The 27927-nt window shown below is 46.4% G+C and overlaps 1 protein-coding gene across 1 annotated transcript in view; it reads left to right on the forward strand.

Annotated features, from left to right (window-relative positions):
* Window positions 1–1504: 1504 nt before the first annotated feature.
* The window catches only part of LOC104467227 (dedicator of cytokinesis protein 11-like), a gene marked incomplete at both ends in the record, with an annotated part of 28183 nt that continues 1760 nt past the window's right edge, over window positions 1505–27927 (forward strand). Inside the window, 23 exons of the mRNA XM_010080928.1 lie at window positions 1505–1621; window positions 1846–1935; window positions 2576–2658; window positions 3809–3878; window positions 6063–6158; window positions 9258–9392; window positions 10632–10809; window positions 11257–11336; window positions 11867–11950; window positions 13975–14115; window positions 15765–15974; window positions 16363–16485; window positions 17497–17579; window positions 19146–19268; window positions 19450–19526; window positions 20673–20857; window positions 20958–21023; window positions 21182–21274; window positions 21679–21802; window positions 22473–22594; window positions 23044–23130; window positions 24298–24387; window positions 25884–26002. Coding sequence (XP_010079230.1) covers window positions 1505–1621; window positions 1846–1935; window positions 2576–2658; window positions 3809–3878; window positions 6063–6158; window positions 9258–9392; window positions 10632–10809; window positions 11257–11336; window positions 11867–11950; window positions 13975–14115; window positions 15765–15974; window positions 16363–16485; window positions 17497–17579; window positions 19146–19268; window positions 19450–19526; window positions 20673–20857; window positions 20958–21023; window positions 21182–21274; window positions 21679–21802; window positions 22473–22594; window positions 23044–23130; window positions 24298–24387; window positions 25884–26002 — 2576 coding nt within the window. The remainder of the gene's footprint in view (window positions 1622–1845; window positions 1936–2575; window positions 2659–3808; window positions 3879–6062; window positions 6159–9257; window positions 9393–10631; window positions 10810–11256; window positions 11337–11866; window positions 11951–13974; window positions 14116–15764; window positions 15975–16362; window positions 16486–17496; window positions 17580–19145; window positions 19269–19449; window positions 19527–20672; window positions 20858–20957; window positions 21024–21181; window positions 21275–21678; window positions 21803–22472; window positions 22595–23043; window positions 23131–24297; window positions 24388–25883; window positions 26003–27927) is intronic.

Genomic DNA, 27927 nt, shown 5'->3' on the forward strand with positions numbered 1-27927 from the left:
ACTCTGGCTTACGTTTGCTACAAAGGGCTTGAAAGCACTACTTAATGCATCCCAGAGACTCAGGAGCCAAAGGCACAGGACAGAAACCCTTTGGCTCTGATTGTTTTTAGAAAAGCAATATTGATTTCTTGGGTTATCTCATGCGTCACAGGCAATATTGGGCTGTTTGGATGCTCGGTGGTGCAGCAGTTTACCCTGCGGTGTTATATGGTGCTGAGCTTTTGATCCTAATTTTGGACTTATTTTCTTAGGCTGCAGGTTTTGCTGTCTTCAGCGAGAGACCTTGTACTGGTCTCATTTTTAACTCGGGGAGCATGCTACATGGATAGTTCATCCTGGCAAAACCATTCAGCTGGGGGGTAAAGTTTGCTGCCGATGGGGAAGCGTCTGACATTCCTCTTCCGAGGGTGGCGAGCCCAAACACACCATCCTGCAAGGGTGTTATCCCCAGAGGCACGTGCCATCACGAGGCTGCTGGGGGGGTTTAATAAACACTGCCCATGGCATGGCCAGGCATCAACAGCCTTTTCGTCGCGATTGAAAGCCAGGCAAAGTTGATGTATCTGAACTTGCTTCCCCTTTTATTAAGACCATTCACGTACAAAGTCATGGGTTTATTTTTGGTGTAAAGTTTGATTTTCACTGCAGTGCTAAGTGCCGGACTCTTGTTTATGAAATCTGAAGCCTAGGGCTGGGCAGCTGAGATCACATTTTCCTACTTCAGAAGTTTGTGTTTTTCTCACTTTTTTTTAAAGTTCTGTTTCCTGGACTTGTAACACAGACCAAAGTACTGCAATAGCCAACATAATGGTGTTCTCCTAATAGTTTTTACTCGTGACTCCAGGAATTTTGGAGAAGTTCATCTTGCTTCTCAGAAATGTCAGTCAGAGCAAACCCAGGCCCCAGATTTTTCCAGCCTTAGGCTGTGGCTGAGGTGTGATTTCTGGAGACAGCTTTCCTGCCTTTCCAGAGGAATGCTGCGTTTCCTTCCACGGGGCGAGATCCTGTGCTGGAGGTCGTAGCAGCAGGCTTGCTCTCATCTCGCCAGCGGCACGTTTCCAGAGACAGCACGGCTCTCGTCAGCTCCTCGAGCAAAATCAGCTTTGAGCTGAGCAGAGCCAGCGTCGGAAGCTGTATTTCTTCTCAGCTGTATGGATGAGCTGCTCATACATAAATAGGCTGAAGCTTTCAGCTGTTAAAGCTGTGGCCTGTCCAGGAGGATTTCTTGCTCCATTAAGAAATTAGAGACTGTGCTTGACCAGAGCAATGCGGTGCTTTATTTCTTCCCATAGCTTATTACCAGGCACAAATAACCCCTCATTTCTTTCTCTGCAGAACATGCACATTGGTGGTTACCTGCATCACATGGGTATCAGATTGCTGAATTAACGAGCAGTCCATTGGTAAAATGGTTTGAAATTGTCAGGCTAAATTAAGCATAAGATGTTGGTTATTTTATACATTATATATATGTAAATTTTATCATCTTCTGGTTTTCCTGCAGGAAAAAACCAAAGTGGTTGAACCCTTGGACTATGAGAACGTGATCCTTCAACGCAAAGTTCAGATCTACAGTGATCCCCTCCGGGACCTTCTGATATTTCCAATTGAAGATGTATCTGTGAGTTTTCACTGGCTATTTCTCATGTTTGAGGCTCACTCATCTCCAGTCCTGCTTACCGTGGAAAATTTCCACTGTTAACCACATGTTGATTTTGGCTACATTACTGACACACAAAACCAAAATGACCTACTGGTGATTTGGGCCCACCACATTTTTTAAAGCAAGTATCAAGCCCTGAAGACCCAGATTTCATTGAAACTGTTATCTCCTTTTCCCTGCAGATCTCAGTCATCAGTCGACAGAGAAGGACCGTCCAGTCTACAGTGCCAGAATATGCTCTAAAGAAAGCTCAGAGTCTCTTCGTCAAAGAGGTAGGGGCAAAAGTCCTTGCAACACCTGCCTGCAGCACTTCTTCCTTAGGCAAGATGATCTGCTGTAGCTCCTGGTCTGTGAGGCTGCAGGTCACTTTGATCTTCCTGTGTGGAAAGCACGTGCCTCTTGTGCAGCGCTTTTTTCCAGGTTTTGTATGTAGACAAGGTGTGTGGCTTTGCACTGCCTGCCTGAGCTGCAAGCTGCAGGCGTGCAGCAAGGCAAGGAAGCTCTGCACAGCCTCCCTGGAGCATCCTGAGTGCCAGGGGTTTGTTCTGTGAAGTGCTGCTCTCTAGGACCCTTCCCTCCAAGTGCCATGGAGCTAAATGCCGAGTGATGGTCAGTGTGGAGTTAGAGGCACTACATTTCCCAGGGCAGAAAATTGGTGCTTTCTGCAAAACAGTCCCCACCCAAACCACGACTCCAGTAGCTGTGTGGCAGGCCAGATGCTATGTGATTTTGTCTCTGTGCTGAAAAGTTCCTGATGAAATTCTGTATCACAACACAAAACCAGTGAAGTAGCTTGTTCAGGCCCTTTCCGCGTGTGCTTACCTCACCGAGCAGTCTGCAACCTTTCAGACTTGTGCGTGGTTTTGTTTTGCCTGGTGTAGCTTTCAAGGAGCTGTATTGTTTTCCTTTCAGTGCATTAAAACCTACAGCTCCGACTGGCACGTGGTAAACTACAAGTATGAGGAATACTCAGGAGACTTTCGGATGTTGCCATGGTAAGTGTCACACACCCTTGGAATACTAATAGGTGGTCACAGGGCTGTGGTTTGATCAGGCTGAGGAGAAACAGTCTGCCCTTTTCCTGATGCCTGTGCCGTGAGCAGCCCCCCTCCAGAGGTATGTCACTCTGACGGTTGGAGAGCCAGAGGCTCGTGTTATCATGCTGTTGTCACTCAGCTGTGTCAGGGAGATGCTGACAATGTTGCCAGCGTGGGTCATTGCTTCACATCCCATCCACCAGCGTGTGAACAGCCCCCTCCATCTGAGACAAGGACAGACTACAGTCTGGGCATGTGGCAGGATAAGTAGTGCTGGCAGTGTCTGTTCATCCTGAGTCAGGAGCCTTGTTGTCCCCCTGGGCTGCTGTTGTCTGCATGCTAGACATGGTGTTCCTGTGCTGAGCCCATCCTCTTTGAGCCCCTGTCACAGAGAAGTTGCTGTACGACTTCAGTCCAGCGCTGTCACTATTAATGTTGGCTGGAGGGTTATGTGCTCTGAAATGCCGGGTTGTGCCAGTGATTCCAGCCCCAAAGCTAACCAGGTTTTTCAGACAGGCATATATATCTCAGGTTTCTGATGGATTGTTATTTTTTCAGTGGTGACACCTGCTCTGCTGTTGCTCTCCGTGCTCGGTGCATGTCTGGACCGCAGTTCAGGCTGCTCGTGCGCTGGCAGCTTGTTAAATGCTTTTTCTTGTTAATTGGCTGAAGTGGGTCTGTTCTGAGGAGATCGCAGGGATGTGAAGCAGCAATGGGGCAACACTGTTGATCAAATTGTATTAAAATTCGTGAATAACCTTGCAGTCTGATCTCACTTCTTTTTTAGCAAGATAGAAGATAAACTGTCCTGCTGCATCTCTGTTGCATAAATGCAAGTCAGCAAAAACCCTGCAGAATCAGACAGCTAACACAGAGAAAGCTAATTACATACTGCTTGTGCTTAATTTCCATGAAATGTGCTCAGAAGTTATCTTTCTCCAGCTGTAAGGGACTGCAGGTCTCTTGAAATATATCTTCTGCAGGAGGACAGTTCTGCTCTGCTTTGTAGTCTGCCATTTGTCTGTTGCTTCTGGACACAGCGTCAGCTGCTGGCCCAGAGGACCTTCGTGTCTCAGTCACTAAAAATGAAAATGTGTTGTGATTTCAGCAAATCCTTCAGGCCAGACAAGATTCCAAGCCATGTGTTTGAAATTGATGAAGACTTTGAAAAGGATGAGGTAAGGGGAACTTTTTTTACGTATTCTACTCTAAGATCTATTAAAAAGCAGATTTCACAAGGCAAAGTCAGAATTCAGTTGCCAGGAGTGGTTTTCTGGTGAGATGCTTTGTACTGTGAAGATGGGACCAAAACTGAGACAGTGATTTATTTCAAAATATGACAAGATAATCTCTTGGAGCCAAGAGCCTCCTAAATTATCTGGAAGATTAGCTGTATTATTTCTCCTGGCTTTTTGAAACTTGATATGGTGCAGCAGCAGAAAAGGAAAAAAAAGGAAGCCAAACAACTACTAAGTAAAATTCTTCATGTCCAGAATTAAAATTGGGCAATTTATCTTTCAACTACACAGCGATACCAGGGTCCTCCTTTTAAAAAGTTTTGTGCTCTGCCACATAACCTGCGATTCTTAATCAGTCACTTTTGCCCAATGTTTTCACAGAGTGTCAGACCCGTTCTGTACATACTGTGTTCAGAGGTGTTTGCTTCTGAGCAGAGTTTGTGCTTAGCTCATTGCAGGGAAGATCTGCAGCCCTGGACAATAAGGACATCTCTAATCGGTGGTCATTTTGGGTGCTGCAGATCCCATGTTTCCCTGTGCATATTGCATTTGCTACAAAAGGATGGGGTGGCATTTTTCTGTCTCAAAAGTAGCATGTGATGCTTAATTCACACACGTGACATTAAGAAGTTTTAGTTTATGGTGGGTAGGGTTTAGCTCAGCTGTTTAAAATCTGCATGGCACCAAGCTGCTGCTGCTGAACAGCTTACAGAGGAAAAGGGAAGTTTCTTTCCTGCAGAGCCGAAGATTTGACAGGGCTGTTTTATGCACATTTCTCACAGTTGCTGTGTATGTCCCAGAACACCTCAGGTCTGGACTGGGATGGCTTCCTTGTAAATAGAATTGTATCATCAAGTTTGGCCTTAATTGTTTTTGGCTGTGTTGTTGGTTTGCATTACATCATTAACTTGTGGCGTTGCCTCTTTAATAATCTAATTTGGGCTGGAGACAGAGCTGTGCAGTATTTATCAACATGCCTCTGAAAAAAGCAAAAGGACAAAAATATGCTATCAAAATTTGATGGAGATCTTTTTCCTTCTGGTCAGTGTCCCAAATACTCAACTAAGTGAAGATACGGATGTTGGTCGTGGAAGAGTATTCCCAGTGCTTTGGCAGATATTTTGTCATTTATGTCTTTTGGCATGACCATATCTAAAGGATTCTGTTACAGTTTCCTGATGGAGTGTTTACATTAGAATAATGTAATGGAAATTCAAGTAAAATAAATCTCTTGATGAAAAAAAGCTGAACCGTTATAAAGGAGAAATCACGGGTTGTTTTACCCAAGGAAATAAAACATTAGACAATTTACTTTGTCATTGGAAGTTTGAAAAGAAAAGGTTGAAAACCTGGAATTTGGGATGCAGGAGATGGTATAAACGAGTCCCTTCCCAGCTCATCGGCAGACATTCCAGGTCTGCTGCTGAGTCACTGGAAGTCCCAGGGAGAGTTTTTTTCACCAGTCTGGGATGTCATTTCTCTCTCTCCCTAGTGGAGGTCACAGTTAGGTATGGATGGAGAGCTGTTCTCCCTTTCTGGCCCCACCAGACAGGAGCAAAGATGGAAATCCCAGCTGGTACACCAAGAACAGCCTGGCTGGGTCACTTGAAACTTTTCGGTTTGATAAATGTGAAACAAGTCAGTTACATTTCAGCTATGGGGGTTTGGTGGTTTTCACCTAAATTTAAAATGGAGAGTTGATTTATACAAAAGGAAATGACAAAATACCTCTGGAGTTCTGCATTTAGCAACTTTCTAAACTGATCATTTTGAAAATTTCCTTCTTACCCAGGTTTTTGAAATGCTGCCTAAGAGCCAACATGCGTTTCCTCATTGCAAAATCGCTGTGCAGCTCTGTCGGTGTAGATGTAATCTTTCTTTTTAAAGGTGCCCCAACCTAGCCTGTTTTGCCTCTTTCTTGGAAAGAGGTAACCCTGAAATTTTTTGTGATAACACTGTACCTATAGCTGTTCATGTTACGCGTATATGGTACGTGTTACTGTATTGCCGTAGCTAAAACAGTATTCCTTTCCAGGGTGGGTATATCGCTTGTGTGCAAGGGGAATTTTGTGTGGGAGGCAGTTGCCCCGATCTCTTCTTTTTCTGATCTTTGCTTTCTTTCAGGATTCTTCATCCCTGTGCTCCCAGAAGGGTGGTGTGATAAAGCAAGGCTGGCTGCACAAAGCAAATGTAAATAGCACCATCACTGTGACCATGAAGGTGAGATTCATCCAGTGTTATGATAATCGTGAACAAGACACAAGGTTAAGTTCAGATCACATCTCTAAAGCTAGCAGGAGTGTAATGGGTGGGTTTGGGCTTGGATGGGCATCCATCCCTCTTGTAGAGTATCCCAAGGTAAACTGGAAAACCCTGGCTGGCAACAGCTTTTGACCCTTCCCTCCCCAGAATATAAGACCAATGCACTTCAAATTATGACAGGCAAGCTGAACAAAAAGGTGAAGCACGTTCTAGTAAGCCAAGATTGTTTTCTGAATGAGCAGCTGAGGCCCAGAAGAGGAAGGCAATTCAAATAACTGGAGCAGCTGCCCTGCAAAGACAGCTATCTGAATTGATAGTTTCCTTGCTTCTACAAAATATGTACAGAGGCCAGCTTTAAGTTGAAATGACAAGCCTTTGCTCTAAAAGCAGCAGTGATGATATCACTCTGCCATGCAGCATTACTGACCTAGAAACAGCAGCTGCATGGTCTTCTGTTTTCCGCTGTATGTAATCTGGCGTGACATTGCTCAGATTTTGCAGTGGAGATTTTTAATAGTTCCACCGCAGTTTTTTGCTGTGGCAGTGAGCCCGTCTGTTGTTCCAGCATGCAGCTGCCTTGTTACAGCATAGAGGGAGTATTGGGGAGTTATGCTCAACTGTGCAGCTGAGGGATGGCTGCAGTGGGGCTCACTGCTTTGTAAGGTTGTTAGTAAATCTCAAAAAGCCTGGTTGTTCTGATGCTCGATTCAATGAGTTATGCTTTCATGAGAAGTGGAACAAGACAGTTCATAGGGCTAATTTTAATTTGAGTTTTAAAATGATTGAAAGGTGATAGACAGAACAGGGTTTTCTGATCCTCTGCTTTTACGAGCAGCAAGGTTGAAGCCATTTCTGTTCCTGTAACTCCTGGAGGAGGTATCAAAGAAGTTAGTTGAGTCCATTCTTGACGGAGCCTCTTGTGCTGCTGTTGGCCTCAGTCCCCAGCATGTCAGACCCACCTTTCAGAGGTGTTGTCTGAACTACACTGGCTTCAGTTCAATCAGTAAGATCCACAGAGTCTCTCATGAAGCTCAGATATCAAAGTACTGAAAATCAGTACCCATTTTGTGAGCTGGTTCTGGTCACTTCTGTATCTTACAAAACACCTCCTACGGCATGTGTGAGAAATCTGAGGACTTGGAATATCTTCAGCCTTATCGCCACTTTGAGAGGCTGCTGTGCTATTGCAGAAGCAGACATACCCATCTTTTGGGTGCTGGTTCTTTCATTGCTGTGGCATGCTGAGCCATTGGTACCTCACACTGTTACTAAGCATGAGCAGAGTGTATTTTGGGGAGAGCCAGCCCACGAGCAAGCTGTAATTGGGCTACAGCTGCCAACCTTTATTTCAGAGTAACCTTTCCTTTGCAAAGAACTTCCCTGCTTTGTCCCAGCTGTCTTGCTCTCTGTTTTGCAGCATGTTGGTGTGCTGCATTACCATCATGGCATCAGGATTTTCTCTCTTTCTTTTGTCTCTGCCCAAGTGGACCTCCCCAGGTCTCTGGTCATCCCTCTGCAATTGCCGTGCTCACCAGCAGTGTCTGTAGCCTCACTGGAGAGGATGTTCCCTCTGTTCCTAGGTTTATGGTATTCATGTAAAATGATCATAGTCTTCTGACAATTATTTCTGACAGCAGTGCTTACAAGGAGGGGACATCATAGGAATAGTGTTTGCTGCTTGCATCTGCATTTCCTTTTGTACAGAATTCAGAAGATACAATTGGCTTAGCATGAAATCCCATATCTACAGGGGATATCAACCCTGTAATATCTCAAGAAAGATGTATCATGAGTTTCTGTAGCATCCACTGCCAAAGTTCCTGAGATTGATTCAGCGAAGTGCTAAATCAGTGTTTAAGCTGGCTCAATGCTTAGCATACTTAGCTTTCCATGTATTTTTATGCTTTGTTGAACTAAAGGTTTAGTTAAATCTTATAAAACTTAAAGCTCAACAATGCTGGGAGCATTTCTACAGCTACTAGTCATCTAATTGCTGCCAGAGGTTACTTTTCAGAGGGCTTAGGTTGCAGTTCCGAGCGCAATGCTCCCTTCCAGTTCAGTGCAAGTGAGTGGTTTTATCGAACGTGTGCCAGTGTCAGTAATGATGGGAGCAGGAAATTAGTAATAGTCTCCCATCTGGGATGAAAAATGCTGTGTTTATTCGTAGATCTTCCAGATATGCAGAACAGTGGAATTACTCACAGTGCCTCTTGCCCCAGCTTCTTTCATGGTTTTCCTAACACAGATATCCAGCGACTGTGAAATGCACCGTGCTCCTTACAGACCTGACGGTATATGGTGCTACCATTGGCATAATTGCTGCCAAAATGTTCTACTGAATTGTAGTCCAGTGCCTTTTGGCTGACAAGTATGAAGGAAGATATTCTGAGATACTGGAGAGCTTTTTTTTTCCATAAAAATCAGTAGCTCAAGCATAGGAACACTTCTCCCAAACTTACTGCTTTCTGAGGTGAGAATTGAACTCTAAGCCAAAGCCAGTTCATGAAATTAGGTTTGTATAAAAAAACCCAAAACAACAAACTCACAAAAAAAACCAAGCAGTTGAATGGATTACGGTGTCTCTTGGCTTGCATTTGAGCGTTAGGAATTTCCACATGTCTGTTACAAAGTCTTCTGGAGAATGGCTTTGTAATTCTAACTCAGGTCTTTATCCAAAAGGCCCTGGAAATACCTCCTCCAAGGGTGGGATGAATCGTCAAGCGATGTGCTGATCTGGATTTACTGTGCAACATTACTTTGTAAAGATAAATGAGGCTGGAGCCAGCTGAGAGACCGAGCTGGAAGCCCTGGGGCTTTGCTTTAGATGGGCAAACTTATAATAACAACAAGGACATTAAAATTAAAGAAGCTGACAAAATCTCTCTTTATAAAAACAAGCCATACTCAAAGGGGTGAATCTGCAACACCCTGGGGTCATCAGTGTTTCTTGTTACAGTGTTTTCTCAATAGCAGGAGGGAGATACTGAAACTGTGGCTATGGTTTGTGATGTACAACAGAGTGGATGCTTGAATGAACCAGACTTCGTACTTTTGCAGGTATTCAAGAGGAGGTATTTTTACTTGTCACAACTCACAGATGGCTCGTATATTCTTAATTCCTACAAAGATGAAAAAATTTCAAAAGAATCCAAAGGCTGCATTTTCTTGGACGCTTGCAATGACGTTGTTCAGGTAGGTGTACTTTCTGTGTGGCTGTAGGTGGGCTTACACATTGCTAGCTCCCAGGCAGAAGTGCTCTCTCAAAGTCTGTGCCATCAAGGGGTGAAGGCGAGGATTTACAAACTAACCCAGAGCTGGTTTGCTCTGTCAGCCAATCTGATTAAAAGGCAGCCAAGGCGTTTCATAAGGGTGCCATGCTTTTGGCAGGGAAGACAGCAGGAGGAAGAACTGCTGTCAGAGAAAATGGAAGCGTTTCATCGCTACCTCATCTGCTGTCTCCCTGCTCTATCCATCTCCTTTGAGTGGTTATTGTAGGTCCAGTGCCTTCCAAGACACCCTGAGGGTTGAAGCTAGTAGGTAATTGGTGTGACTTAGTCTTGGACACCTTCATCCTCTGTTCCCTGCTCCCTGAACTTCTTGTTTCTTAAGTTACATCCCTATAGGTCTGCACAAACATGCAGCCCTTTGGGATTTACGACCTGCAAAGGGCTTGTAAAATTTTAGGAGTAGGTATTACTACAGGGCTTAACCCTGGGTTTGCTTTGTTATCCTGAGTGAAGTGCAACAGTGGATTGCTGCTGTGCCTTCTGCTATTGCTATCTCTGCAGAAGCTTCAAGCACCAAGTGTGGTGGAGCTGGTACAAGGCAGCTCAAATCACTCCAGTGGTTTGCCTCAGCATGGATGAGTCAGAGCTGCGCGTTTCCATTTATCTTTCTGAACACAGTAAAAGCAGTACTGCACACACCTCGGTGATGTACAGGATATACTTCACCAGTTGCATCAGATTTGCCTTGGCTTCTGGTTGGAAAATGCTGTTTAAAGGCCAGCAGAGCTCAGAAAAATTGCATTGAACCACTTGCTTTTAAGATAGATGCCTCTAAGCATCCTGAAGTGCAACATTTCCTTACTGTGTCAGACAAATCCAATTCCTGGCTTCTCTGGGTAAACATTAAAGGTCTAACAACATAAGAAGGAGCTTGCTCCTGAGTGCAGTATCTGTGGTTCAGTCTGGCTTTCTTCAACTCTCAGAATAGCTGGCAACCATGGAGCTACATACTGCTTGATCGCAGGTGAGAAGCCTGTTGTGATTACTGCAGGAGAGGCACTGTGGCAAGGAGGGTGTTTGTATTGTATTTCAGCATATTTCAGTTCAGGATGCTTTCACAGAGAGGAGCCTTACAGTGGGTACTGTGCTGAGTCATTGAGGAAAATGCAATACAAATCTTTCTCTCTCTTGTTTGTTTGTTCAGTGTCCTAAAATGCGCCGTTATGCATTTGAACTCAAGACAATAGATAAGTACAGCCACTATCTGGCAGCTGAAACTGAGCAGGAGATGGAAGAGTGGCTGGTAACTCTGAGAAAGATCATTCAGAGCAACACTGAGAGTTTGATGCAAGAAAAGAAAGATAGTGTGGAATCTGTGCAAGGTCAGTTTATAAATAAGCACCTATCTTCACCCTTCTCCAGGAGGATGCAAGCCTGCCTGCAGAAGCATATACTTCTTTTTCTGGATTAATAGAAAGAATTGTGGCTGACACATCATGTCATGCAAAAGGACTTAGTATAATGTAGATGATAATCTGGAGAATAAAAGTGGAGGGAAACATGACCCTTGTTCTGGATGGGAAATCCATGGCAAAGTTTCAAGGCTCCTGGAAAACTGGCTTTGTGCTGAAGTTCTGCTTTGGAAAGACCTAGCAGGCTGTAATAGTACAGTCTGGTACTAGTAACGTATGGAAAAATCTTACTTCTGAGGAATGGAAAAATCTCCATAAGCTGTTTCTGTGCTATTGTAAGCAAATATTGCAGGATGCTTTCTGGCAGAGCGGTGCTCCTGCAGTTGTTTTGAACATCTGTTTTTTGTGTCCTTGCAGATGATGAATCAAGCACGCAGGGAAAATCAGAGAACATCCTGGAGAGCCTGGAGAGAAGCATGCATCCGGAGCTGATGAAGGTATCGTGTTGGCAGAGATCGCTCTCCCAGACCATAGCTAGTTCTCTCCACCACTTCTATAAAAGGGGTTTTCCGTGTTTTGTGTCTTCAGCTCTGGGGGAGCTGGGTGGGCACCCAGTGCTGCCGGCGTCTCTGTTGTCTCTTCTGCCTGTCTCACAGATGGAGCTCCATGGTTTGGGGCTGCATGATCCTCACCTCCCTGTGTGGGGCCCTTAAGGAAGAACCAGACTTAGAGCACATGAGGCCTTCATGGTCGGTATCGCTCGTTCCTGCTCGGCAGGGGTGACCGTCCTGGCCGTGAGAGTGCAGGGACAGTCAGGTGGCAGCTGCCTCCTGTGTGATCCAGAGTGTGGTTGCCTACTTCTGTCTGCTTTCTCACTTGGCAGAGCGCTGAGAAGCCCTGCATCGTCTCATGTATCACAAAGGGAACCTGAAAAATATTTATTTTGTTTTGCCTCCATTCTTTCCAAATAACAAACGTTTGCCTCTCGGTGGCCTGGCAGTAATATCAATGCTTTCCTTTGTCCTAGTATGGAAGAGAAACAGATCAGCTGAACAAACTGAGCAGAAATGATGGAAGACAAAACCTCTTTTCTTTCGACCCAGAAGTCCAGGTAAACATTCCCAGGTTTTGCTCTCTGTAAGGGCTCCCTTAGTGCTGGGCCTCCCCCATTAATTTGCATGGCCGCAGTGCTTGCCTGCAGAGGCAGTGTGGTTTTTCAGTGGACTGGAGACCAGAAGTGCAGCCCATGTCCCTGTCAGTGAGAGCTGAACACGATGTCAGTGCTCAGGTGATAACTCAAAAAGGGAGGAGTCACAGCAGCCCCACGCATGGCCTCCCTCCAGCTTTGCTGGCTTCTGTGTGGCGCATCTTGATGTTGCTGGATTTCAAACCCATCATCTGGGCCTCTGGGAGGTTCTTATGGTTGCAGAAGCAGTAGAAGTGATATTGCAAGGAGACCTGCAACACTGAGTGGGCTCAGCACATCTGGAGAAGGGAGCAGTTATGTTGAAGACCATGATGGAGGTTTACAGGGAGGGCTTCAGTCTTCAGTGAGTTTTCAGGTGTAAGGGACATACAAACACAAAAAACCACCCTGTGTCATTCTTATGCACTGGAGTAGGGGTTCATTGACTATTGGCTTGTTTTCTTTTCGGCTTTGATGTCTTTGCTGAGCCCTCTGACAAGGTGCAGGTGTGGGATTTCCATGGAATGAGCTGTGATTGTTAAGACAGTTTTACAGAATTGTTCCAAGTTATTTCATAGCTTCTGGTTCTCCTTCTGGCATGCTTTGGCTTGTTCACACCTGTGAAAAAGAACATTCTGGTTTAACAAGGAAATGTAATTAGGCTTTAAGAGGTTTAGCTGTACAAAATGAGCTTTTCTCTTGGCACTTCTTTAAGGTCTTTAACAGGAAGAAGATAAGCGTCCAGGAGGCTTTTCTTTTTTATAAAAGAAGCTTTGAGAAGTTTCCTATACTCTAGTCAGATAATACAAATGGAAATATTATTCAGTGTGGAGCATCCAAGACGTATTTTTTACCTAACCAAATGGTTATGCTGAATTCACTGCCCTCCCTCTGAACCCAGAGCCCTTCGATCTGGTGTGGGTCAGTCAGATCAGCTATAACACTGGGCATCAGAATTGCTGTCCTGGTTAGTGCTGGTGTGTACATGCATGCTTGTATACCTGGTGCTAAGGGAACTGGCAGCAGGAACATATACCCACAACGTACTTTCCTTATCGAAGGGAAATAGGGGAAACAACGGGAAGAGTTTCCCAGAATTGGATTAACAATTGCAGCCTATTTTGCTGAAATTACTTGATCACGAGATATCAGCACTCTAAGTTTGTCATGCAGGTTTCTGCAGATTTGCGGGGGAAAACCGAATAAGACTGTGCCAGATTGTCGCTGAGAGATGTGCTGGTGTTTAGGGGTGTTTGGTAGCTCTGTGTCCCCAGTACTATGGATGTGGGGAAGGCTGAGGGTCCTTATCTGGCTGATGGTATTTTGGTTGGTTTTGTGTCTGTGGATGTCAAGGCACAGACCAGGCACAGGTCTGCTGGGTTAGGAAAGAGATGATTATAACCAAGACTGACTGGATTTCCCAGACAGCTCTGCAGACAGTCTCTGTTGTTTCTAACCACACTGGTTATTGCTGTGCATCTAGAAGTGCCTTCCACTTCGAGATGTTGTGCACAATCCCAACGGCGTGTGCCTTCTCTCTATTTCAGGAACAGGGACCATCTCTTAAACTAGTCAAATCTTCAAAGTGGAAGATACTTTTCTGAGCGTAACGACTGCTTATGTTCTGCTTTCTTCCCCAAGCTCTAAATGGTGTTTGGGAAGATCCCCAGGGTTACAACACAGCAGGAAGGAACTGAAATCATACTGAGGTTTAGTCTTCCGTGCTCTACAAACCAAATTGCTAAAAATTGATACACGCCCGTGAATTCATGTCTTGAATACATGTGTGCAACATCACCAGAGGGCACTCATTTGTGAATGTCTTGTACCTTTTGTACCACTTTAAAAAATTTGGTTAAGGTAGTATTGGCTATAATGTGATTCCTTAACATTATTCAGACATTTATTTTCTTTTTTAATGAGACCAGATTTGTTTGTTTGCCCTCTAGAGGTTAGACTTCTCAGGGATCGAGCCAGACGTGAAGCCATTTGAGGAAAAGTGCAGCAGGCGCTTCGTGGTGTGCTGCCAGGACTTCTCCCTCAATCTCCTCGCTCAGCTCAGCGACAGGTCTGAAGGAGGACCCACCAACGTAAGGGGAGCTCCGGTGTTTCCTGCTTTGTCTTCTTTCTCCTCACAGGCAACAAAAACCCTCAGCAGACTAATATGGATGGAAAAAAACATCCCATCTACCATAAGCTGCAATGGGACCGGGGCAGGCGATGGCTGCTGGTCCAGGGTCATTGCAGGATTAGTCTGCCTTGGTGTTCTGGTGTTCCCAAAACTGTGTGTGGGGAGGGGGCCTGCTGGGAAGCCAGTGCTTCAGAGGCATAGGGAATGGGGAGCATGTGTCTGCTCCGTTCAGGGTCCCTGTGAAAGTCATGTTGGTAAATGATTAAGCTCTGTCTCCAAACCGCTCACTGCTGTGTTTTATTTCATTTCCCCTAATGGCAAGGAATTTCCCTGTTCTGAAGCTTTCTTCTGACTCCCAGCCTAACTGTATTCACAGCCACTTTATTATATGCATTTGTTATTGTGCCAAAGTTGAGTCTTAGCCTAGAAAGCTTTTCCTTGTATATTCTGAGCCTCTGATGTCTGTAGACTGCTGTTACATCTCTCCTCAGCCTTTGTTCTGCCAGGCTGAACAGACCAGGCTCCTCCTGTCTTTCTTCCCAAAACATACTCCCCATTCTCAAGTCCTGCCCTTGCTCTTGGCTGGAATCAAGCCTTTGTGCAAGGGTGCCAGAGCTGCAGATAGCATCGCAGGGGAGGCAGTGGCACTGGCACTGACCAGTCTCTGCTGGTGGTACTTTGATGCCTGTTAGAATTGAAAATGCTTTTTTTGTGATGGCTTCATATTGGCCGCTCACAGCTAGTACACCAGGCTCGTTCTCCTCAGTAACTCCCAGCAGATGAATGTGTCACTGGTAGCAGAGAGTCTTGTTATTCATCCTTAATCAGGCCCAGAGTCAGACCTAATCAGCACATTTTTAGTATTGATATAACACCTCCAAGTTATGCTGTAATGTCTCAGACACACTGCAGCCTTATCTTCAGGCCTTTGCTTTTATCCTTCCATGGACACATGCCTGCTAGGATCTTTGAATTTAAAATACATGGAATTGTTGCTGCTTGCCTTGTGCTGTCAAGGACAATAGCTACAAACAAGTTGTCAGTTTTTGCACATGTAGTTCCTCAGCAGTGTTTGCCTTGTATGTGAGCTCTCCTGGCTGGCAGAGCTAACTTTGCTCCTGTGCCGCCTGGCATATAGCAGCTGAGGAACATTTTGAGTGTCTTGCAGAGCTGATTGACTTTGGACAATAAGTGAAGTGGTCTTTAGCATGTGAACGTAAACACTCCTAAGTTGATTTCTTTCTCAATGCAAAGGATAAACAGCTCTAACTGATGGATTGGGGTCATCTTTTCTTCCAAACTTTGAGGTTTACCATTTATAAAAAAACCCTATAGATTTCATTCTTTAGATTTCATTCATAGTTTTAAAGTAGCTTTGTTCAAATTGACTAGATCAAAATTCAAGAAGATGCAGGAAAAAATAGTTCTGTGTATTTATAAAGCAAGTAAATATGAATTGTCTGTAAGAATTCTGTAAAACACTGGTGTACAAAACTAAGGGAATAAACAGATGCAGAAGGCAAATCTAGCAGGCAAAGCAATGCCTGTGAATACTCTTGAGCCTGTACCATGCATTTTTTTGACACATATATTCAATCAAATTTCCAGGTTGAGCCCTTTTTCCTGAGCTTGGCACTATTTGACCTGAGAAATAATTGCAAGATTTCAGCTGACTTCCATGTGGACTTGAACCCTCCGTCTATCCGTGACATGCTGCTGGATAACTCCGCATCCGGAGCGGAGGGCACCAGTGGACGTTCACCAGGCGAGAGCCTTGTGCACGGAGTCCCCGAGTCTTGCCTGCGCTACATAAAACGGGTGAAGAACTGACTTTCTCCTCATTCTCTATCTCTGTTGAGGGCTGTAGCTGTTCAGTAGTGTTGCAGTGTGCTGTTAGCCACTGTGGGGAGAAGCAGAAGTCACCTTTTCTCTTGAGCTGTGGGGTTTTGGTCAGTGTCTCAAGCCAGTTGCCACTTTGGGCTCACTGTCAGCGACAGGCAAAGCACCAGGTGGAGTTTTTCAAGACTTGACCATGCTCAAGACTTGTGAGCCCCCGTGGCCCATCCACAGCAGCAACCAGAGCAAGGTGTGCACGGGTTGTGGGAATAAGTAGTGAGATGGGAATAGGTAGTGAGATGATCAGGGCCAAACCCAGTGGTGCAGGTAGGGTGTCCTGCTCTGACAGCCCACTGTCTCTCTGTTGCAGGGTGTTTTCTCTGTGACTGACCCACATGTGGAGATCTTCCTGGTGGTCCGTGTGGAGAAGGTGCTGCAGGGCAGCATTACACACTGTGCAGAGCCGTACATTAAAAACTCGGACCCAGGGAAGGTATTGGATGGTGCTGCAAGATAATTTGCTTCATAATGCTGTCTGCTGCTGTGGAGTAGTGTGGTCTGAAACATGAGTTGCTTCTGCTGCTCTTTAGCTTCTTTCTTGAAAATACTGGTCTTCATCTGTTCTGCCACTTGTGCTGTTTCCAGGCTGACTTCAGCTGGGCTGTCCTGGGAGACGCGGTTCCTTCCCCTGAAGAGAGGCAGAGGATTTTTAGAAAGAGCTGGTCTGTTGGGGTGGAGGGACCTTTCCCTGTTACACTTCAACAAGGCAAAGCCTGGGCTGGCAGCAAAAAAGTGGGACACTTCATCCCCAGAGAAAGGGGCTGCACTGCTGCGTGGTGCTACACACAGGGTCTTGGACTGGTCCCAGCTCACTCCAGCTGGGAAAAGCGGTGTTTTAGTAGCAGCAGAATGTGGGCTTCACCCTTTGTTCTGCTTGCCCTGCCTGTGTCTTGCTGCATGCAGAGTGCCATGATCACGTGGCGGAATTTGTGCAAAGGGTGGTCAGGGAGCAGCCCTGGTGCTGCCGGCATCAGACTCTGCGTGCCAGGGAGAGCTGATGCTGCCTTGCTGCAGCCAGTGAAAATTAGTCCCTGGAAAATCAGTGTACAGAACACCTGAAACGTGATGGCATTCCCTCAACACACTTCCTAAGTCTGTATAGGATGAGCCAGTTACAGTCAGTTTTGGAAAAGAAGCTAATGCCCTTTGGAAAATAAACTACTAATACCCTGACAGCTTAATGCAGAATCAAGAGGAGTTTTAATATGACTGTGCCCACAACACGTTTGCTGTTGCTTTGCAAAAGTAATAAATGTGCATGGTGTGAAGCGGCAGACAGGGATGCCTATCAGCTGCGGAGGCGGCTGTTGCGCTGTGTGCCTGGGGAGCTGTGTGATGTGGAGCATGGAGAGTTTCTTCTCCCTGGAGGGTGCAGTGCTCTCTACTCCTTTTGCAGGGCAGTGTGGAAGCCGTGGCACACGCTAACCTCTCTTGTGTTTTGCAGACTGCCCAGAAGGTCCATAAGGTGGCCAGGCAGGTGTGCAGCCGTCTGGGGCAGTACAGGATGCCCTTCGGCTGGGCTGCCAGGTTAGTCACCTCGGGCTGCGCTTTGGCCATGGTGGGAGCTGCTGCTGCGAGTTATCCAGGACGTGATCCGGCCAAGTGGGCGAAGGGCCAAATGACTGAAGTCAGTGGAGTTGCAGCCGAGGGCAGAATCTGGTTCTGATTCCCAAGACAGGATGGGGATTGGCCTGAAATGCTCTGTCTAGAATTAGAAACAAAATATTAAAAAGCAAACAGTGGTGGGAAGACAGTAACCTTCCTTCTGACCTGTAGCTACTGCTATCAGGGCAGAACATTCCTGGGGATGGATTACCCTGTCCCATGCTGCCACAGGAATCGGTGCAGAAATTCCCTCCTGGCGCCAGCCATTGCCAGGGACAGGGTGAGACTGGGGGACCTCCTGGCCTGGCAGTGGCAGTCACCTGGGGTTTGTCTCCCATCTTAGACTCTGCTGTAATTAATGTTCTTGGGAATGACTGAAGATAGCGATCCCATTCCCCCGCTGTTCTTTCCCTGTGGCTGATAAAGTACGTAAGTACGTACTGCCTTAAATCTCATGCCAGAGGGAGGCCTAAAGGCGAGTTCATCCCTTTGCCAGTACCTCCTATTGCTGCATTGCTGTTGACAAAAGGGATAGTAATGACATGGGAACACCAGTAACTGTCACAGTGGGCTGGGATTTGGTGGTATACAGCTTGCAATGTGTATTCTTAGAACAGCATAGCATGGCATAGCATAGCGCTGGATTTTCCTGTGACACTGGCTGCTCAGCTTCAAGATGGTATTTCTGGGATGCAGCTCCCTCCTGGGAGCCAGCACGCAGCCTGCGCAGTGCCTCAGCCCTCTTTCAGGTGGTGCCTTAGCCTAACGGTGGGCTCTGTGTGGGCACTGACTTTGACAGGCGTCACATTTGTTCCTGCTGGGTAAAAATTTGGACACCAAGGAGCTGAGGGGCCGCCAGCCCGGTGTGAGGAGCTGTGTTGCTCTGCATCCCTGGAAGAGTTTCACTGGGGGTTTCACAGGAAGCTGTTTGCACAGAAAGGGAGTACAGATACTTTAATGTTCCTGCTGTACACAGACACCTGCAGCCTTTATATTCAAGGGCAAAGATGCTGCTGTTCACCCAGGGCAGAGTCCACTCTCCTCCTCTGAGTTCAGAAGGAAGCTGATGTATGTCCTGAGACTGATCTTCATTGCCCACTCCTTTCCTAAGAGGATTTCCATGCTCTGACCCCATGTGCAACTAGGAAGATGCTTTACCAGTTGATGCTTGTGGGAGGGGACTGAAGGGTATTCATGACTGTGGGCCAGGTTCAGAGCTGGGCTGGGTGTGTACTTCTCGCCTGGCTGGAGAGAAGGGACATGGATGATGTCCCATCCAATTTTATGTGACACGGTGGACTGTAGTCTGTGTGGGGTCTAAGCACTACGTGAAGATGGGAGGGTGGTCGGGAGGTCTGGCGGCGTTCAGAGCAGTCACAGGCCAGTGAACCTCTTGCCTGATAACCTGCCCTTCAGCCTGAAGTGTCAAAGACCTCAGTGTCTGCATATTTACCAACATTGAAGAAACATGTGTCTTCTCTTCTGCAGACCAGTGTTCAAAGACTCCCAGGGCACTCTTGATGCTGAAGGAAAATTCTCACCTCTGTACAAGCAGGACAGCAGCAAACTCTCGAATGAAGATATGCTGAAGCTTTTAGCAGAATATAAGAAGTAAGTGTAAGAGACTGGTGCAGAGGCTGAGCAGGCATTTTGATATACATTTTTAAACAGTTAAGCATAGGCATGAGATGACAATTTCTGAAATACTCAGAGGGTAACAAAAAGCCCTGCTGATGTGTTCAGCGCTTGACTTTTCAAGGTTTGCACTCTTGTTCCTTTCTCCCTAATGCAGACCAGAGAAGACAAAACTACAGGTCATTCCAGCCCAGTTGAATATCATCGTCAAAGACATCCCACTAGACTTCACAAGTAAGGATCTTGAATCTTAAAATAAATGCTGATGGCTCTAGCCTCAGGAGTTAATGCTTCTGTGGGGAGTTTTACTCTTTTGTTAACAGGAGTATCTCGGTCCTGCAATGAGAAATTAGTAATTCAGCACAACCACTGGCTTGTAAGTCTTTCTGAGAGATTCCGTGGAGGGATGTGGTCCAAATGCAGTGCATCAGCTTTGCAGTTTGGCCATCGCATCCTAAATCTAAAGGAAGCCACCTGCCTGCTTTTGCTGTTGTTATTATACCAATCTCATGTAACATTTTTGTTCTGTAACACCAGAGATCTTCACAGACATGCTCAGTGTGATTCTTCACTTTGCATTTAAAGAAACTGAGGCAACGAAAGGACTCGTGATGTGTTCAGTGTCACCCCATGGGCCTTTGGCAGCTCCTATCATGGGTTCTGTAGTCCAGTCCCCTGTTTTCTAGCAGACTTAATTCTTTTGTTCTTTGAAAGGCCATCACGTGAGATGAACTCTCCCTCATGGTGGATGTGAGTCTCAGTGAGTTAGGTGGGGCTTGCACATTGATATTTGGAGGCAGCATAGTCGTCAAACATCTTTCTGAAGCAGAGAGTGGAAAAAGACTGATGTATTGGGACTGATGCGCTTTGAGATGCCAGTCTCAAGTCATCATCTCAGTAGCCTGTCTGCTTCAGTCAGGTGATGTTCACATGATTTATAAAACAGTAACTTAATGGGTCAAATTCCTGGAAGACTGAAGGTGCGGATCCTGGGCAGAGCAGCCATCCCTGTCCAAACAGGGGTCATTCACATGACACTTTGACTTTGTCCAGAGCTACAGGCAAGTGCCACTTCTGCAGTCCCTATTGGCAAAGAGGGCAGAGCCCAATGGTGCCCATGCACCCATCTTTTCTTGGCATTGCTAATGCAGTTGAGGACCACTGAAGTTTCATGATCAAGGGGAGAATTTTCCCTTAATCATTTCAATGGGAGTGGTCCAAGTCTTGCTGCGTGGTCAACACACATGATCCTCTGATGTGAAGAGAACTGGATGCTTAAGAGCAATGTCAGAGTTTCAGATCCATGAATTTCCTTTTACATGGGCTGTACTTCCCATGTTTGTGGTGTGTGTGCTTATCCAAGCTTTCCTTCTCTTCTAGATTGTGTCACAGCTTCTTATATTCCTATTAAGCCTTTTGAGAAGAGCTGTGAGGACATTGCAGTTGAAGTGGAGGAGCTTGTCCCAGAAGTTGCAAAATATTGTTATCCCTTTACTGTCTACAAAAACCACCTCTATGTCTACCCCTTGCATTTGAAGTATGAGAACCAGAAGGTGTTTGCAAAGGTGAGTGACCCAGAGAGCAGGCTGCAGCCAGTCTCAGGGTGGTCTGGGGTGATGCTGCCGACCTGTAGCAATGGCTCATCCTCGTTCTCCCCCATTTCAGGCAAGGAATATCGCTGTCTGTGTTGAGTTCAGGGATTCAGATGAAGCTGACGCCAGGCCGTTAAAGGTGGGTACCTGTTATCTGTAGGGACCTGGGGCCTCACTGTGTGCCAGCCAGGCTGAGCAGAACAATCAGAAAGCACTGAGTTTCCGTGCTGCTTTAATTTGGCCAGCTAATTTAGGGTTGCAGCAACCCTGAATCCAGCTCTTCATTTGTGTTTCCAGTGTATATATGGCAAACCTGGAGGCCATCTCCTGACCACAAACGCATATGCTGCTGTGCTGCATCACAACCAGAGTCCGGAGTTCTACGACGAGGTAAAAGCAAAATGGTGGGAAATAACAGATTTTCCTGGATGCTACAAAGCCACAAGGCTTTTCAGGATATCTCTTTTTCCAGGGCTGTGTGAAATACGGGTAAAAATAATCATCAGCCCTTTGCCTAAGTAGAAGGGCTCAGCAAAGCCAGAGACTTTGTCAATTTTTAATGTCAGTTTGTTTTCTGCTGTCTTTACTGTCACGCTTTGTGCACTCCAATCACACACCCCCATTAATAAGTAATGTGCAAATGTGATGAAAATGTTAGCCAGGAGTTGTTCAAGGTGGGTAAGAATGTGTCTTGTGTAACTGCATACAACATAGCATTTGTGAAATAAAATAGAACTTAAAAATATCACTCCACAATTAAAAATACAGTCCTATCTATCATGATATCATTTTAGATTAAAATTGAGCTTCCAATTCACCTCCATCAAAAGCATCATTTGCTTTTCACCTTCTATCATGTCAGCTGTGAAATTAATACAAAGGCAACATCGAAAAAACAGGACACCGTTGAAACTCAAGGTATGTTCACTGCTTAAATTATTTCTGTTGGAGTGTAAGAGTCCAAGACAAAGTGAAGTTAGGGACATGAAAAAATATTTTATTAAAATACTAGATTTTTCTTTTTTGAAAGCAACCTAATAGAAATCATATGTCTAAACTGAATAAAACACAATGTTTTTATGGTATACCAAAGCTCAAATTTTTGCTGCAGTCTGACAGCTATTTCTGCTTGTTCCTGACTCAGCTTGTATGAATGGGCCTATTGTCAGTCAAGTCACCAACAAAAACTTGATGTGAGATCAGGGCCTCAGGGGCTGATCCTGCCCACACTGGGCACGTGTAAGAGACTGAGTGCACCCAGGTTCCACTGGCTGGGACACCTCTCCATTCAGCCGGTCCTTGGGCGACTGAAGGATGCTTGTCATGATGCACAAGACTCACACACCGTTTCTGCCCCTCCAACCTGCTCCTGATCTTGGTGGAGCAAGAGTGTCTGAATTTCTTTCACTGAGTCACTGGGTAAAATGCACTTTAACAAGGCTGACATGGTCGATCTCAGCCTTGCTGAAGCCACTTGCACAACTGCGAGTTGGATTTTCTCAGAGTGAGACACAGCTGGCTTTGAAGCTTCAGCTGAACATGTGTGTCTGTGTATCTGCCAACTCTGGTCCACTGGTTGCCTCCGCAGTGGGATATGCCTGGGCCCCGTTGCTGAAGGATGGAAGAATTGTCACCCTAGAGCGGCAGTTGGCGGTTTCATCCAACCTTCCACCTGGCTACCTGGGTCTCGGGGACACAGAGTCACGAAAGGTAGGAAAGCCATTTAAAATGGGCTTAAACATAAAGGGAAGAGGAATGCTGAGCTTTTGTTACCACTTTAAGTTCTGGGCTTGTGTTTGTGCTCTGTTCAGCTAGAAAGATCCCTACTGCAGGGCAGACCCCAAAGCTTAAGGTTCTTAGGAGTGGGAGACAGGACACTTTTAATTCCACTTTCCATGGCTATGTAGGTTGCAGAGAATATTTTTGTGGCAGGCTGGATTGGGCTGTTGCATGTGGTGTGGAGCAGGAGAGTGGGCACGTTACTCTGTGTGCATGTGCTTGTGGGGGTGCCTTTGCCCAGCCGTGGCTGCAGTCAGGTCACTGGTGTTTGCATTTGGGGTTCTTCCACCCCAACCTGTACCTTCTAACCAGGCTGTCTGTACAGAGCCAGCACCTCACCACAGTCTGAAACCAAGTACTTGAGTGTTGTCTGTTCACAGCAGCCCAGCGTGGATGCGAAGTGGGTGGATGGAGCAAAGCCGCTGTTTAAAATCAGAATCCATTTGGATTCAACCATTTACACCCAGGTAAGTTGACCACCTCGTTCCTAAAGGCTTTCAACACAAATGCAGAGGAAGCAATTGCTGTATCTCTACAACTGCTACGCCTTAAGTGCTGTCTTTGCAGAGCAGCACTGAGATACTTCTGTAGCAGCAGGTCTGGGATTACTTGTAGGACTCTGCTCCTTTGTCCAGATGTGATGAGCCTAGGGAGAGGCTGATGTTTTCTTGGCCAATTGCACTGTAACTGGCAGGACCGAGGAAACATTTGAGCAAATGAGCTACTTTGATGATGCAAAAGAGAGAACTAGTGGAAATAGGTTTCCCCAGGTATTATACTGTTTTTTGAGTTTAAAAAAAAACCATTCTGACAACAGAAGACACAAGAAAACGAGAGTCCCGATTTCCCTTTGAAACCAGTTCAGGTTGTTTTACCAAGTTGTGGTGATGGACCTCCCCAAGCTTCATGTGATGTGCAGCAAAGATCCCCAGCGCATGGGTTGGGGCACCTCCTGTCACCACTGCTCATGGGGAAATGCCCTTGGCAGGGTTTGTTGTCCCACACTGGATGTAATCAGCTGCACTTACATTCACAGCCATTCGCTTTCAGCATCATCTGAACCTGTTTTGGGGTCTTACTGATTCTGCAGAGTACTGAGAGCAGCACAGTAGTTCCACTCCCCACCAAATTGCATTCCGAGGTGCTTTCCAGGGTTAAATAACCAAGGTAATTAAATTTAACCTTGGGAGAAGGAGAGAGAGGAGTGGGAAGGAGAGTCTGCCTCAGACAGTAGGAGGTCAGTGAGGCAGATGGTTAGGCAGTCTGGAAGAGCAGAGTCACAGCTGGGACAGAAGGGCTCCTACTTCTCCTGGCAGTGTTGGGTGGGGATTGGGGCTCAGGGTAGTGCAGCCACAGGAGAATTTTAACACTGCTGGCAGTTTTGTGCTTAATCTCCAAGATTTGTTGGGATCCGGGGGTGGGCAGTGGCTGGGTATGTTGGAAAAGGCAGAGAACAGTACTGCAGCCCTGGGAGATGGCAGCTGGGGACTAAGAGTGCCATTGGTAGTGACATGGGTCTTGCTAGGGACATGGCCTGCTGCCACAGGTAAGTCAGCAGATTTTCGAGTGTAAGCTGCAGAGTAGGGGTTGACAAATATTGAGGCTGCTGCATTGAACTTGTTTGTCTCTTCCAGGACATGCACTTGCACAAATTCTTCCAGTACTGCCAGCTGGTTCAGACAGGAGCTAAGGAAGTTCCAGGAGAGCTTGTTAAGTACCTAAAGGTGAACAGTGCCTGTCGGTGGGCTTCATTGGTGTTTTTACAGACCATCAGTAAATAACCAGACCCCTGCCCTCTAAGAACACACACTGGCTGCAGCACTGGGACCAGAGCACTGTGCAGTATCCTTGCCTTTGCTTACTGGCACAGCTGTCTGCTGTCTGTGTGCTGCTTCCCACTGCCTTTCACCGCAGGTAGCACAAGCAGTCAGCATTGCCCTGCCGTGCTCTTGGCAAACCCTGCTCCTGGTGGGCTCGCACACTCCTTCCCTGCTGCCCTAGATCTGATTCAAACCGTTACACTGTGGCACAATTCCATGTTTTCAGGAATTTATCCATTCAAAACAGGAATTTTCTTTCAAGCTGAAAAAAGATCTGTGAGATTATTAGTCAGTTAAATTTGACCGCAGGTGACCTGTGATCCAGACCCAGCTTTTTGGCAGTTACTGTGGCATGAGTAAGGGCCTCAGAGAAGGTCCAGCAAAGGCTTCTGTAGGGAATATATTTCTTGGCTGTTTACTGTCCTTGTTTCCTTCCATAACTGCCTGTTTTTGAGAGTGCTGCTGTAGCAACAGCTCTGCTTCCAGTAGTAGGGATTTATCATCACAAAGTTACTGAGTGTATTTCAGATAACATATAAATATTTTAAGAAATAGAAATAATGGCAGGTCAAGCACTAAAAGAATGGTTGCTTTCTTGTGAGCATTTTGTCAAGGGGCTGCAGAGGTCCCAGCCCTGCCCAGCCACAGTGACCTTGCTGTAGCCAGCAGACAGGGAGACATTTACGTGCTAATGACAAGTGAGGGCTTCTTACCACCAATACCTCTATAATTTCAGTAACTTAAATAACTAGATACAGATTTAAGAATGTTTTGTTAGATTTTCAGTTTTGAAAGCTGAAAATGAAATGCACTGACTTTGACTCGTATCATGAGATTCAGGCAAAAGAGGTCTATGAGATGGGTGGAGGGTGTATGTGCCAGATGATCTTGACCTTCACCAAGTCACTTAAATCCCATTTCCGATAGCAAGCTGTGCTCTTCAGAGAAAATTCTCCCTGCAAATCATAAGGCATCAGGTTTCCATGCTCCAAAAGCATTTGTGAAAATGGGACTTAGTAACTTCAGAAAAGTTTCACAAGCAATGAGAAGAATTGGGAGCAAAACTTGAGCCTTAAATTCTGTTATTGGGGTCAAACTGTAGCATGTGACCTCTCCTTAAGTCATAGCTGCCTGTGCACATCTGAGGGGAGGATTAATACCTGCCATGAGTGATTCATGTAGCTCCCTGAAGGAATGCAGCTGGGATCTGTCAGCTGGAAGGCAGGCTGTGCGTGCTGCTATGGGTCCAAGTTCTCTGGTCCTCTGGCGAGCTGAAGCCCACACCCTGAAGCATTAGCTAATTCCTGTCCTATTGCCACAGAAATGTCTGTGCACTGTAAATATTTAACATCTGCAAAATGTTGAACTAAAAGTATCTGTGTTTTGAACATTTGTTTTAGTGTTTGCACGCCATGGAGATCCAAGTAATGATTCAGTTTCTACCTGTAATTCTTATGCAACTATTTAGAGTCCTTACAAACGTGACCCAGGAGGATGAAGTAGCTGTCAACTGCACCATGTGAGTGTCTGGTAAACTATCCCTTTTCTTCAGTTACAAACGCAAAGCCACAATCTACAGTGCAAAGCACGGTGCGGTTCCCAGTACAAGGTGCCAAGTGACAGCACTGGCTGTCCCCTGCTGCTTGCCTCCCATCCCGGGAAGCACCAGCCGCTGCCTTCGCCTGGCAGGTCTGGGTGGCATGGGGCAGCATGCGGACCTGTCCTGGGAGCTGCGTGGGGAAAAATGTCATATTTTAAAGGTACACCTTTCAAAAGAAAAGGGTTTGCTGGTGGGGATAGCTCTGGGAGCCAAGCTATTGAGGTGCCAAAAGGCTCCAGAAGATGGGGGCACATCCCAGCTGCAGGCAGAGATGTCGTTTCCTTACAGGAGCAGTGCCCAGGTCTCATCCCCGCACACCAGTGCCCCGTGTCAGCAGCATTGCTAAAAAACCCCTGGAGCTGGCTGTGCTGCGCAGCAGAAGTCGCCGCTACAACCGTGTTGGCTCTGGATGCACAGCCAGCGGCGGCGGTTCGTGCAGTGATGCTCTGCCGCGCCCGCAGCCCCGAGAGGGCAGCACCGGCTTGCTCCTCGTCCCTGCTGAGAGCTGCTGCTGTGTGCAGGCTTCTGCAGGGCCCAAGGGGAGAAAAGGGTGCAACAGCACCTTTCCTGCCTAGCTCTGGCCACGACACCCCTAAACTGCTGGATGCATTAAAACATGCGTCTTCCTCCCCTGGTTCTTCCTCTGTGAAGCGCTGCAGTGCACAGAGGGATGCTGGATGGCACTCCAGGGAGATCTTCCTCTGACTCCAGGAGGTACTGTGCATCCATGTACCAAAAGCGTCTCGCTCCCACGAAAGCAGAGGTCGGAGGCTGAGCCCTGGTTCCCCAGAGAAGCAGGGACTGAGCTCCGGTCCCCAAGGATGCGGGAACCATTGCAATCTCAGTCCTGCGCCGTGTGGTGCAGGTTGTGGGGACTTCTGTGCGGAGCACTGTAATCTGGCTCTGCTTGAACCACCAGAGGGCAAGCGACCCGGGCTACCTGCTGGGTAACCAGCTCCCATCTTCACCTCCAGAAATTTTTTTTCAAGGCTTAGCCTGATGCTTTCCAGTTTGTCAGTAGCTTTCTGTTTAATGACAACTGTTTTCTCATCGAGACTTCCAAAGTGGAATTGAAAACCTGCTTTATCTGATAAATGGCTTGTAATCTCCTCTCTGTTTGGCCTGTGGGGTCTGTGACAATGTGCAATAGTTTGTTATTCCCTCTGTCTGGGTCTGGAGTGTAAATCCCCAATGTTGGCTGGGGAAACCAGGCGCTTGCTGCCTCCGTCAGCTGCCTGGAGTGCCTCCAGAGGGCTGGCATGTTCTCCAGGGTCTGCCTGTCCCCAGTGAACTGCAGGGCAACAGCCCAAAAATAATCCAGTGCATGTAACAAGGGGCGAGGGAGGATATGTATGATGTAAATTCGGTAAAAAAGAGACTTCCAAAATTAATAAATTCAAGGGATGCAGGAAGGTGTTCAGCACGACAACCATGGAGAATTTATTCCCCTCTTCTCAGCAGAGATTCGTGGGGGTTTTGTGTTCATTTTGCAGACTTGCTGTAGTAGTGTAGTTGTTAATTGTCACTTGTATTATCATTAGGAAAGGGCTCCCAGTGAGGACAGACTCAGGATGTACGGTGTGGATGAGTCTGTAGTGTGTGCAGGAGGGGCAGGTGGGCTTGCTCTCTATAGCAGGTCTGCAGATACAAAGAGAACTACGTGCAGAGCAGATTAACTTAATTGGTTTTGTTTTCAATTTATCTAACACCTGAGCATTGTTCAGGTGCCAAATGCTTACCACAATGTGTTTAAGTAGCTGCAGTCTTTAATCTGTCATGCACAGAGGCTAAAGAATAGGATGTGTCCCCCACAGAGAAATGTTCCACCTCAGCTCCTCGTGTAG

Source organism: Pterocles gutturalis, unplaced genomic scaffold (genome assembly GCF_000699245.1).
Source record: "Pterocles gutturalis isolate BGI_N339 unplaced genomic scaffold, ASM69924v1 scaffold50594, whole genome shotgun sequence".
In the NCBI taxonomy this organism is placed as follows: Eukaryota; Metazoa; Chordata; class Aves; order Pterocliformes; family Pteroclidae; genus Pterocles; species Pterocles gutturalis.